This window comes from Balaenoptera acutorostrata, chromosome 1 (assembly GCF_949987535.1).
Source record: "Balaenoptera acutorostrata chromosome 1, mBalAcu1.1, whole genome shotgun sequence".
NCBI lineage: Eukaryota > Metazoa > Chordata > Mammalia > Artiodactyla > Balaenopteridae > Balaenoptera > Balaenoptera acutorostrata.
This window is the reverse complement of record NC_080064.1, coordinates 152,787,397-152,801,340: the sequence shown is the minus strand read 5'-3', so window position 1 is coordinate 152,801,340 and position 13,944 is coordinate 152,787,397. Positions and strand designations below refer to the sequence as shown.

At 41.4% G+C, this 13,944-nt stretch overlaps 1 protein-coding gene across 1 annotated transcript; it reads right to left on the bottom strand.

Moving 5' to 3' along the window:
• Positions 1–4,744: 4,744 nt before the first annotated feature.
• Positions 4,745–12,528, bottom strand: SLC30A1 (solute carrier family 30 member 1). The gene is made up of 2 exons (XM_007163989.2): positions 11,262–12,528; positions 4,745–9,582 (listed from the first exon to the last, which is right to left on the bottom strand). Exons 1-2 carry the CDS (start codon positions 11,872–11,874, stop codon positions 8,678–8,680), a joined length of 1,518 nt encoding a protein of 505 aa, XP_007164051.1. The 5' UTR covers positions 11,875–12,528; the 3' UTR covers positions 4,745–8,677.
• Positions 12,529–13,944: the final 1,416 nt, after the last annotated feature.

The window sequence follows — 13,944 nt, the reverse complement described above, 5'->3', positions numbered from 1 at the left end:
GATACAAAATTAATGCAGAGAAATCTCTTGCATTCCTATACACTAACAACAAAAGATCAGAAAGAGAAATTAAGGAAACAATCCCATTCACCATTGCAACAAAAAGAATAAAATACCAAGAATAAACTGACCTAAGGAAGTGAAAGACCTGTACTCAGAAAACTATAAGACACTGATGAAAGAAATTAAAGATGACACAAACAGATGGAGAGATATACCATGTTCCTGGATTGGAAGAATCAACACTGTGAAAATGACTATACTACTCAAAGCAATCTACAGATTCAATGCAGTCCCTATCAAATTACCAGTGGCATTTTTTTACAGAGCTAGAACAAAAAATCTTAAAATTTGTATGGAGATACAAAAGACCCCAAATAGCCAAAGCAGTCATGAGGGGAAAAAACAGAGCTGGAGCAATCAGACTCCCTGACTTCAGACTATACTACAAAGCTACAGTAATCAAGACAGTATAGTACAGGCACAAAAACAGAAATATAGATCAATGGAACAACATAGAAAGCCCAGAGGTAAACTCATGCACCTATGGTCAACTAATCTATGACAAAGGAGGCAAGGATATACAATGGAGAAAAGACAGTCCCTTCAATAAGTGGTGCTGGGAAAATTGGACAGCTACATGTAAAAGAATGAAATTAGAACACTTCCTAACACCATACACAAAAATAAACTCAAAATGGATTAAAGACCTCAATGTAAGGCCAAACACTATGAAACTCTTAGAGGAAAACATAGGAAGAACACTCTTTGACATAAATCACAGCAACATCTTTTTTGATCCACCTCCTAGAGTAATGGAAATAAAAACAAAAATAAACAAATGGGACCGAATGAAACTTCATAGCTTTTGCAAAGCAAAGGAAACTACAAACAAGAAAAAAGACAACCCTCAGAATGGGAGAAAATATTTGCAAATGAATCAACGGACAAAGGATTAAACTCCAAAATATATAAACAGCTCATGCAGCTCAATACTGAAAAAGCAAACAACCCAATCCAAAAATGGGCAGAAGACCTAGACAGACATTTCTCCAAAGAAGACATACCAATACCAAGAAGCACATGAAAAGCTGCTCAACATCACTAATTATTAGAGAAATGCAAATCAAAACTACAATGAGGCATCACCTCACACCAGTTAGACTGGGCATCATCAGCAAATCTACAAACAACAAATGTTGAAGAGGGTTTGGAGAAAAGGGAACCCTCTTGCACTGTTGGTGGGAATGTAAATTGATACAGCCACTATGGAGAACAATATGGAGGTTCCTTAAAAAATTAAAAATAGAATTACCATATGATCCAGCAATCCCACTACTGGGCATATACCCAGAGAAAACCAGAATTCAAAAAGTCACATGCACCCCGATGTTCATTGCAGCACTATTTACAATAGCCAGGTCATGGAAGCAACCTAAATGCCCATCAACAGACGAATGGATAAAGAAGATGTGGTACATATATACAATGGAATATTACTCAGCCATAAAAAGGAATGAAATTGAGTCATTTGTAGAGACGTGGATGGATCTAGAGACTGTCATACAGAGTGAAGTAAGTCAGAAAGAGAAAAACAAATATCTTATATTAACACATATATGTGGAACCTTGAAAAATGGTACAGATGAACCGGTTTGCAGGGCAGAAATAGATACACAGATGTAGAGAACTACAGTATGGACACCAAGGGGGGAATGTGGGTGGTGGTGGTGGTGGTGGGATGAATTGGGAGATTGGGATTGACATGTATACACTAATATATATAAAATATATAACTAATAAGAACCTGCTATATAAAAAAATAAAATAAAATTCAAAAAAACCCAAAAACAGTCTGGTATTCTCACAAAGACAGACACATAGATCAGTGGCACAGGACAGAGAGCCCAGAGATAAACCCAAGCACCTACAGTCAATTAATCTATGACAAAGGAGGCAGGAATATACAGTGGAGAAAAGACTGTCTTCTCTTTTTTAAAATTTTATTTTATTGGAGTGTAGTTGATTTACAATGTTATGTTAGCTTCAGGTGTACAGCAAAGTGATTCAGTTATACATATATTCATTTTTTAATATTCTTTTCTCATATAGGTTATCACAGAATATTGAGTAGAGTTCTCTGTGCTATACAGTAGGTCCTTGTTGGTTATCTATCTTATATACAGTAGTGTGTGTATGTTCATCCCAAGCTCCTGATTTATTCCCCCACTCCATGTTTTCCCTCTGGTAATCATGAGTTTGTTTTCAATATCTGTAAATGTGTTTCTGTTTTGTGAATAAGTTCACTTGTATCATTTTTTTCAGTTAGATTCCACATATGAGTGATATATGATATTTGCCTTTCTCTGACTTACTTCACTTAGTATGACAATCTCTAGGTCAATCCATGTTGCTGCAAATGTCATTCTTTCTTTCTTTTTTATGGCTGAGTAATATTCCATTGTATATTTGTACCATGTCTTCTTTATCCATTCCTCTGTCAATGGACATTTAGGTTGCTTCCATGTCTTGGCTATTGTAAATAGTGAACATTTGGGTGCATGTATCTTTACAGATTATGGTTTTCTCCAGATATATGCCCAGGTGGGATTGCTGTATCATATGGTAGTTCTATTTTTAGTTTTTTAAGGAACCTCCATACTGTTCTTCATAGTGGTTGTACCAATTTACATTCCCACCAACAGTGTAGGAGGATTCCCTTTTCTCCACACCCTCTCCAGCATTTACTGTTTGTAGACTTTTTTCTTCAATTTATTTTTTGGCTATGTTGGGTCTTCTTTGCTGCGTGCGTACTTTTCTCTCTAGTTGTGGCGAGCAGGGGCCACGCTTTGTTGCAGTGTGTGGGCTTCTCATTGTGATGGCTTCTCATTGCGGAGCACGGGCTCTAGGCCCAGGGGCTTCACTAGTTGTGGCACACGGGCTCAGTAGTTGTGGCTCGCAGTCTCTAGGGCGCAGGCTCGGTAGTTGTGGTGCACGGGCTTAGTTGCTCCACGGCATGTGAGATCTTCCCGCATGTCCGTGTTCCCTGTATTGGCAGGCAGATTCTTAACCACTGCGCCACCATGGAAGTCCCCAGAATATCTTACTGTACAAATTTAATGCCTTTCCATTTTAACTAAGCATTTCTCATGCACTTTGGCTGTAACTTTTGCAGTTCAAGGTGCAACAGCAAAACTGGCACTAATTTTTCTCTCTCCACCATTTCAGATAGATTTGTTCTTACCGTAGATCTTAACAACCTCAGCATATGATTTTTTTCTTTCCTCACTAGGAGCTTTCACCTTTTCACTTAAAGGAAGCGCTTTACAGTTTTTCTTTGGCATATCCCGATTGCCAGCATCAATACTCTTGCGCTTTGGGGCCATTAAGTAAAATAAGGGACACTTGTATACCAAGCACTGTGATACCTTGACAGTCAATCTGATATATCTGATGAGATGGCTACTAAGTGACTAATGGTTAGGATACACTGGACAAAGGGATGATTCTCATCCCTGGGCAGGATGGAGCAGAACAGTGAGAGATTTCATCATATACTCAGAATGGCAGCAAGGCAGCAATTTAAAACATGAGGTGTTTTTTTTTTTTTGAATTTTATTTTTTATACAGCAGGTTCTTATTAGTTATCTTTTTTATACATATTAGTGTATATATGTCAATCCCAATCCCCCAATTCATCCCACCACCACCCCCAAAAACTTATGAATTGTTTGTTTCTGAATTTCCCATTTAATATTTTCGGACCACGGTTGGCTTTGGGTACCTGAAACCTCAGAAAGAGAAATCAAGGATAAGGAGAGACTGCTGTACTGTATATGTAGATGTGGGCATGTGTATTTGGGAACTAGTTCAGGCTCTTAGCATTGAATACCTAGTAAACTGATGTCTTCCGGTCTCTTTGTCTACTTCCCATTACAAATCTATCCTGTACAATACCCTTTCCACTTTCTCATTTATCCACTCAAAAATTGAATGTCTCCTCCATTCTTATAAAACCAAATTCAAATCTGTTGACATGGCACTTTTAACCTTGTTTTTCACAATCTCCTACCTCTGGACTCTCAACCCTCTATACTCTGCACCCCCTTACCGATCAACCCCTACCCCTATCAATTTTAACCTACCCAAATCCTGTCCAAAGATTTTTATCCCTTTTTTGGAATGTCCATTGTCTTTGTCAATTCTATTAATTATCTACTGCCATTTATTGTCCATTGATTTCTCAACTGTTTATCTCCCAACTGAAGTACAATTTCTTTTAAGAAATTCTTTATATGAGACTGCATTTATGACAGTCCTGAACTCATACAACCAAACTCATGTATTAATGTGCTCTTGTGTCAATAGTTCCAGATGATTATATAATTGTAAAATATTCAATAATCCTTGTAACTATGCTTACAAATTAAAAAAAAAAATAACAAGTACTAAAAGGAGCAGGTTAACCTGTAACTACATAATTTGTAAGTTTAATGCTTATAACAAAAACATTTCATATCCATTGAATATTTGTTAGTGAGCCTTTGTATTGTTACCCTTTCAATTTCGATGGCAATTTTTACCCACATTTGTTTTCTTCCACACCACTGTCCTGTAACCTGGTCACCCTGCACACTAGGAACACGTTAAGCTGAAATTTCCCTTTCAGTGACTGAAGTCCAACTCTCTTCTACATAACCCAGCTTAGCACAGAAGGGGAGGCCATATGCACAAAACAATGAACTAGATATTAAAATTAGTTTATTTTTCTACTTAACTTTTAATAAATGAGAAGAAACACAGTAGTCTGTCTCATAAAGAACATTTATAATACATAATGATCCATAAAGCCTCATGGTGAGGTAGGAACAGCTTTGGAAACAATGCACAGTCAGAAAACATACAAAAGTTAGGTAAAATGTTGCAGCACTAAAGACATTTTATCTGCATCTGCATTTCATGAGATGATAATTGCATTTAACTGTGCCACATCTGGCCCAAAGGACACCCTATGGCAGACACAGAACAACACAACATGTAAGTTTCATAAAGAATCACAGAATACACTGATACACTTCATTGTGCTGTTTCAAGGCAGAACCATAACATGGCAATTTTTTGTGTCTTTTTATATATAACCACATATTAATTGTATGTTACATTCCCTTCAGCATCTTTTTGCCAAAGACACTAAACCATAAAGTTTTTGGTTTAAAAGTTTAAATTGAATGACATACAAAAAGCTCTTGTGCCAGTGAAAACGACTGCTAAGTATTCCAGAGCTTGTTAGTAAAACTAAATAGCATTGTCACATAATATTGGTAGAGCTACATCAAAATAGTGCTATTACAATTCCCATTTCAGATGGTCAAACACTGTATGACAGTTTCAATTTAAAAAACGAGAGACCCTCCACCTTCCCAAGAGTTTTAACACTGTTTTATGACTCAAATGAAACTCTATTAAAATAAATATTTCTATATGGTAGGATTCTTCTCCTTATTTGCGTATGTATGAACATCTTAGGACAGCAGGTAAATGACATTTCATCAAATGGTATCTGCTTAAAAACGGTAAAAAGCTTCAACTCAATACCAGTTAGCCTACTAAATACTTCACATTAGATTCCATAGGACTTTTCCCTCAAAACTTTCAAAAATTCGAAATTAACTGAGGATGCTACCAAAGATACAAACATATTAACATAGTCTTCTACCTGTTGTGATTTTCCAAGGTGCTCTTGATGGAAATTTTTCCTGTTCAAATTACATACCGTAGTTACTCAAATATATTGTTTTCTAAAATGTTAAAATACATACAGCAAAGTGTTTGTGAGTTTCTGACTATTCTTTTAGGTTCTAGTCCATACTTTTAGAGTACAGATGCTCTTCAAAAAAAACCTTATTAAAAAATCATATAAACTAAAACGTGACAATGGAGAATTAAATCTCTCTCATCACTAAGGCGGCATTTGGCTTGGAAAAAATGTCTGGGTTGGTTTTAATTCAGGCACATGTAGCACCTCCTTCTTACTAAATTGAGACAACAGACACATTTCTAAACACATATTCTAAATACACTGATCTTGCTCAAATATAAAAGAGCCAGCAGGCGAGATGCACCTCCTAAAACTGATGCAGTGTTATAAAACAGCATTTAAATATTGGGTTTAAGTCTCCTAATAATTCATGGTATTTCCCTCATTTTCTTGCAGGAAGGAATAAGCTATTTTGGAAAAGACACTTAAATCCCACAATATTTAAATATAAAAGCATTTTTAAAAAAGATAATGCTAATATAGCTAAAAATGGGTTAGAAAGTGCATTGTAAAGAAATAAATAATTCTCTGCTAAAACTCAAAAGGTGAGTCAGTGCCCACTGATTTTGCTATTATGACAAAAGTCCTTTGAAAAAAGAGAATCCTATGGTACCACTTTGTTACATGAGTTACTTAAAATTATCAGAAGTGAAATAACTGAAATCTAAAGGCTGTTACTTTCAAAGCACTTTTGAAAAAAAAAAAAAAAAAAAAAGCCCTTGTCCCATGCTTATACACCATTTAAAAAAATCCTCATTCAGTCGATGTCTTATGCATTACACAACCTTTAAGAAATAGACCCAACAGAGCATTGTAAAGAAAACCTCACTGAATGTAATATATTTTACCAGTTATCCTTTTGTATCATTACTGACATGTTTCTATAACATAAACTGTTTTGAGATCTTCAAAAAATGGTTCTGTAAAGTGTTAAATCAGGAATGTACATGATACAATTTGAAGCTTTCTCTTGTTCACCCATGAGATTCCCCAATTTCATGTTTAAAAAAATGTTTGCAAAATTCAAAGTAACTACCAGTTTAGGAATTGAAATACACAATATCAGAGAAAAGTATTAAATGATAAAGATGTATTGCAAATTGGCAGGTTATGGTTTTGGCCCATTATAGCAAATGTGAACTTACAAACTGTGTTCCTAAAATTACCTCATTCTCACTGGAAAAATCGGGTGTTCTTAAATAGGCCCATTGCCAGCAATAGGCTTATACTAGGAAAAAAACACACCATCTACCACAAAAGATCATCCCTTTAAAAAGTTAACTGTCAAATGCCACCATTTTCATCTTAAGACCCATTAGATAATGAATTATTTCAAATCCCAAAAGGTAGCCATCCCAAAAGTAGTCAGCTATAAAAGTTACTAAAGTAGTCAGGATACCTCGTTTCTAGAAAAATAGAGCTATACATGATAACTGATATTAATATTCATCCTTTTGAGGACAAAAATTGAGTTTCTTCACAAAGCATAACCCCTCCCTATCAAGAAAAATATAACTTAAATACCCTTAAATAATACTTGTGTATGGATTTGGAATCCATACCAACAATGAAATAGCTAAGAACAATTTCCTGTGTAGATATTATGGCATCTTGCAAAATAAGCTACTATTGGAAGATCTGAGCAATGTCAAGACAGAATGACTTACAGAATCTCAATTATTAATTGTGCCTTAACTAACTTTGCTTTTTGAGAATTTAATATGCAAATTGCATTAACCTTCAGATTCCTTTTTTCTCCCAAGTCAATGGCTCTTGGCAGAGCACAGGCATTGCTGGTTGGGCTCAAAAAGCTGTTTGAATCCATTCATGATTGGTCACTGTGAAATGACTAACTCTGAAGTTATTTTTAAAACCCACAGTTTAAAAGATTAGATTAATAAGCTTTCATTTAACATGTAGTTATTAGATTAAATTTAATGTCCTTAAAAATATTTACTGTATAAATTTTATGAGTAAACTTTCAACTCAATGTTCCCAATGCCAATCTTTCAAAGAAAGTAATGCTGGTGAACATGTCCATGTTTTAGACCATGTTTTTTTTTTTTTAAAAAAAAAAAGGTTAAAATTCTCAGAATAATTTAGAAATGTAGTCTGAATATTAACATACAAAAATCTAAATATTTAATTTGGTAAACTTTCCTCCCTGCTCCTACTCCTACTCCCCATATGCCCTATTATATGTACACTACAGTTCAATTTGTTAATTATTTCACTATTTGTTAGAATAATACTCAGCAATATAAGATACAGAATAGTAACTGATCTTCAGTATCATAAATACCCCCATGTGAAGAAAAAAAGGAACTTTTCCTAATAATTTTCATGAGTCATTCTTAAAATGTTGCCATTATGCTATGCAATGATCTCAAAGGGCAAGTAAATATTACATAAAATGTCAAAAGAAGCAAACCTGTTGATGATTTTTAAAGTTCCAGCATTTATAATTCTAATAAACAAAATATAACACTGGGGGAAAAGAAAAGCAGAGAAATTCCAGTAACAATTTTAATTTATTTATCCCCCTAATTTTTTTACCATGGAAAAACTGGAAATCAAATGTCATATAAGGTTTATACTTACTTTAAACAAAAATGTAACATAGTGTTAAAACTGGCTTTCCAAAACTGTTACAGCATAGCTGTACTCTGCACTAATAATCACAAAGTTGTAATATAGAACTCTGTTAAGCAGTCCCATTATGTTCTTACAAAAATAGAATTAAACTGTGTGACCAGACAAGGACTTCAATTACACTACTTGGCAAACATAGAATTTCAATGGAGTCTTTTTCCTCTTGCAGTTTAAAGCAAAAGTCAAATATCACATCTTTTCCAAGACTCACAAAGATGATTCAGGTTGTTTGTTTGGCATTTTTTTAATCTCTATCACAACAGCAGGGATGTTTTCAACTTTAGTCCTCCTGGGCTGCTTCTCTAGATTGTCACTAAGTTCTAAACAAGAAATGCTAACTGTTCGGGCCTTTTCTGCATCCTTTCCAGATTGGGCTTGTGGCCGTGTCCCACAACATTGCTTCAAAGCACACTGAGTTCTGCAGGCAAGTTCACATGGGACTACACTTGACTTAGCGCCTACACTAGCAAATTCAGGCTGAATGGTAGTAGCGTGAATTCCGTGATTATGGAAAACGTCTTTAATGATCTTAGCCACCTGCATGTATGATGTCGGGTCTTCACATTTTATGTGAGCAGTGGCAATGATTCTGCTTCCAGCAAGTTGCCAAACATGTAATTCATGAACTTCCTCAACTCCTTCAACATCTCGAAGTTCTTTTATCAAATTTTTGATATCAATTTGTTTAGGAACAGTTTGGAGAAGAATAAGAGCAGACTCCTTAAGTAATGGATAAGTTGTGTAAAGAAGTATACAAACCATTACAATACAAAGAGTTGGATCTAAATATAGCACCCAGCAAGGACCAGCCTCATAAACTGTTGCATGAGTACTATTAATTAATTCTACAAATGCTTTGCAGGGGTCAGGGGTACATGGGTTCACACACATCTCCCTTTCAGGACAACCTTCCCAAGAAAAGTAAAAGACTAAGGCATTTACTACTACAATCACTGAACCCAAAGCATCTCCAAAGACATGCAGAAAAACTCCACGCATGTTAAGCTGTCCAGCCTTATCATCATCATCTTCCAATTCCACCTGGTCAGGTTCTCTGATAAGATTCCCATTCACTTGTACTTCCATTGCATCATTTCTGGACTTTTCTGGATCTACAAAGAAATAAAAATTCTGTATCAAACACATCTAAAGTGTTTATATAAACATTCTTGCCTAATTCCATTTAAGTGATAGAAGTGAAAATTTTTCATAAAACGTAATAAGAAATGTGCTCAGAGCGATTTAATATAAATTGACATACTGGGAACAAGCCAGGACATAATGGTCAGGGCTAAATTAAGTCATTAAGATGATATTGCTTCCCCATACTCCTAACCACCCTCCTACCTTCCCACCTCCAAATAAAGTTCACCTTTTCTGTGCGGGTGGGGTCCTGTGAACATTCTCCTATACTTGTTGGCATACACCAAAAAGAAAACAAAATTGAACGCTATCACCCAAAATTAAATGCAACTATGGATAAGTCTAATACAAATGGCTGACCTGACGCAGAGGTCTAGTCACTTTTCGTAGTCATTAAGGTGTTATGGTTAACTTTTAAACTTTTATCATTTATATAAATGATAGACTCTCTTGATAGAAGAGGTTTAGAAACTGACAAATCAACAATAAAAACCTATCAGCAATCACAGAGACTTCAGGAAAAGTTGGAACTAAATGATCACTATCTACCCTACTAGCTCCTAAACCAAACGTGCGGATCCTTTAAAGGAAATATACACACCAGAGCAGCTTAATATTTTTGGAATAACACCTGGCAGAGTGGGAGTGAGAGGAAATTCAATTGTTTATTAAATATTTTCAATGTACAACTTGAATTTCATTAACATGATATCCTGCATCTTGGAAAGAGGAAAACTGTCTATGTGGTATCATACAACTAGGTAAATAAGATGTAAATGGAAAAAAGTGGAAGGAAATACACCAAATTGTTAACATCACTGAGCTTGGGTAGTAGGGCATTAGGTTGATTCCTTTACCCGTCTCCTTTCTTTCAACATTCATTTCCCAATTTCCTTCAAGCGCGCTTAATGTTTAGAATGAAAACTATCCATTAAAAATATAAGATGAATAAATTACCATCACTTTTATCTTAGTACGATTATGAAAAATCCTAAGTGAAATGTTAAACATGCCCATACAGGTTCTAAGTCTAGGATTTTCAGGATTAGGTTTAGATTTTAGAAAATTAACTGTAACATACATTGCTGCTCATGACAGAAACCTTTAACGAGGGTTTTGAGCTCAGGAGAGTCAATCACTAGATAGCCCGAATACAATATTAAGGAACTTGTTTGAAGGGCATAAGAACTACTTGGGCAGAGCAAGGTTCCTAACAGCCAACAACTAAGGACCAAGTGGGGATTCTCTCCTTTTCCCAACAGGCCCAAGAAATTAGCATTTTTTTGATCTTGCTAACGCCAAAATCAGACAGCCTCTTGAAACGACAGCCTGTAAAGACTGTTAAGTGCGGTTGCGGACCGCAGCGGGCTGACGGTCACCTCCTGACCTTTGGCCCGCTCTCACCACCACGGTGCCCATCTACACTCCCAGACGCGCTCCCCCGGCTCCTGACACCGGGCTGAAAGGGGGGCCGCGTCCTCCGGGCGAGGCGGGGTGTGAGTGCCGGAGCGGGAAGGAGTGGCCAGGTAGGCGGCGCGGCGCGGTCGGCTCGGGCACCAGGGGGCGTGCGGGACATCCTGCCCGGGGCCATCCCGGGGTCTGGGCTCCCCAATGCCAACCACCTGCGGCGGCGACTTTCTCTCCTCACCTGTCCGGTCCAGTTTCAGCCCGTTGGAGTTGCTGCTATTGGCCACCAGGATGTTGGTCTCCTCCTGGTCAGGACCCTGCTCACCTGGGGCCCTGTTGTCGCTACCCCCGGTGCGGGGGCTCTTGCCGCGGCCCCCCTTGGGGAGGCCGTGGCTGTGGCCCCCGTGCGAGTGGCCGTGGCCGGAGTCGTTGCCAAAGCCGCTGTGATGGTGGAAGAGGCAGAGCCCCAGCACGTTGACCACCAGCCCCGCCACGCCGACCCCGAGGACCACCAGCGGCTGCTGCATCTCGTGCGGCTCGATGAAGCGCTCGATGGCCTCTAGCAGGATGGCGAAGCAGAGGCCGGTCAGGAAGATGGCGTTCACCAGAGCCCCCATCACTTCGGCCCGGATCCAGCCGAAGGTGTTCTTCTGGGTGGCGTGGGTCCGCCGGGCGAAGCGCTCGGCCACCAGCGCCACCACCAGCGCCAACACATCCGACAGCATGTGGAAGGAGTCGGAGAGCATCGCCAGCGACGAAGTCACCCGGCTCACCACCACCTCCAGGACCATGAACATGAAGGTCAGCATCAGCATGCACAGCAGCCGGCCCCGGTTCCGACCCCAGCACCCCATGGCTGCGGCTCAGGAGCCCGCCGAGCGCGGCCCGGACACTCGTGAGGTGGCGGCGGCGAGGCGCCGAGGGCCGGCGACCCGGCGACGGAGAGAGGGCGGCGCGGGGCTCTCACCGCCCGAGCCGGGCCGCTCGGGAGTCTGCCGTGGGGCCTCGGCGGCCGGACAGGGGCGAGCCCGGGGTCAAGCCGCCGAGCCCCCGCGCCTGCGGGCGTCCCCGGCGGGCCGGCGGCGCGCTGCTCCTCAGGCGTCCGTCCTCGGAGCCGGCGCGGAGGCCCGGCTCAGCCCCAGTAGCCCCCACACCTAGAGCGGGCGGCGGCGGCGGCGGCGGCGGGGAGCTGGGGCTCCCGGAGCCCGCGGACGGAGAGCCGGAGCAGGAGCAGGCGAGCGGCGGGGGCGGGCGACCAGCAGCTCCGCGCTGCAAAGGCTCCAAGCATCTGCGGGCTCTCCGCGCAGGTCTTCCCCTCGCTGGTCTCCCTCCGGGGTCGCTCGGACCGAGGAGCCAACGCCTGAAGAGCTAAAGAGGCGGCGGCCACAGCAGCTGCACTCGGCCCGGTATCGGGCGCCTTCTTCGCCCCCCCGCCTTTGCAGACGGTTTACAAAAAAACTTTGCTTTGCACTCGGAACCCCCGTTTTCACACGGACCCGAACGTGACAAGGCCTCGCCGTCCCGCCCACCAGGCCCGGCAAGCTTCCCCATTGGCCAGGACCCCCTCACGACAGCTGTCGCGCCCCGCCCATCCGCGCTCGCTATTGGATGGAGGCTCGGCGGGGCGGGAGGGGGCGGTGTCACAGCGCCAACAGATGGGGGGCGGGGCCTTTCCCTTCAGGAGCCGGGCGTGGGCCGGGGGCCGCGGCCGGGTGCAGCGATGGGCGTCGTGGGGGAGGGAAGGGGGCGCGGGCCGCGTGCAGCAGGAGGGGGAGGGACAGGGCGAGGCAGGAGGGGTCCCCCAGGCGTGGCGGGGCTTTTGCTCTGGGGCTGCAGCTTCTCGCAGCCCCCCGCCGGCCAGCAAACAGACTTTGATCCTCCGAGCCGGGTCCACGTGGGGCGGGCCGCGCGGCCGCTCTGTGACAGACGGCAGCCTGGGAGGGTCCGGGAGGGGGAGCCCTTGTGTGCGGGGCCCTCGGGTGGGCGCTCCTGTCCGGAGAACCGAGATTAGGCAGACAGACTCATAAACAAGTGCAGCACGTAACTTGTGACTCTGCTCAACACCGAGCTGAGGAGTTAGTTCAGGGCGGTCCTGCGAGGGGATGGACGGAATCTTTGTAAATGTTTCAATAAAGCAAATCATCCCTATCACCACCATCCCCAGGAGAGCTTGTGTGAAGTACTATATTTCTGTCACTGATTATTTAAGGACCATTTAGGGTACGGAGTTAAAGCAGGAGAAACCTGGGTTCTGGTCCTTGCTTTGCCACTAGCCAGATGTGTGACTTTGGGCCAGTCAACCGATCTCTCTAGACCTGTTTCTCCATCTATGAAGTAAAGGATTGGACAAGAGGAACTCTTAAGATTCCTCCTGACTTTAAAATTCTAAGGCTCTATGACTTAACATTTTATTATAGGCTAGAAACAGCAGAACCCTGGGTCGGTTGCCATGGGGAAGGGGAGGAGCAGTAAGAATACAGAAGAATGAGCTTCTGTCCAGGTGAAGGTAAAATATAAACATATAAAAATTTAAATTACGATGAAATACTCCTAATTGTGCCAACACTAGTTTAGATTGGATACATATGTGCTGTGCTCTGAGTGGAGATTAGCTAATTTGAAAGTGAAGCCTTCCTGCTTCATTAAGTGGAGAGATGGCTGGAGTCAGAGTGGCCTGAACTGGACTCCCAAAGGCCTCTCCACAGCCTCTGAACAGCAGGAAGGACCTGGAACTGCTCTGGACTGCGGAAAGACAAACGTAGTGCTAGCCAGTGCCTCGGGGTCTGTTAAACAAGGCTTGTTTGGGGGCATGTTTTTTCATTTAAAAAAATATTTTTATTATTCCTATAAAAGATTTTTCACTTGTGTATGGTGTTTCTTATCTCCCCACCCAGACTAGAGGGCCAGATCCTCATCTATTTCTG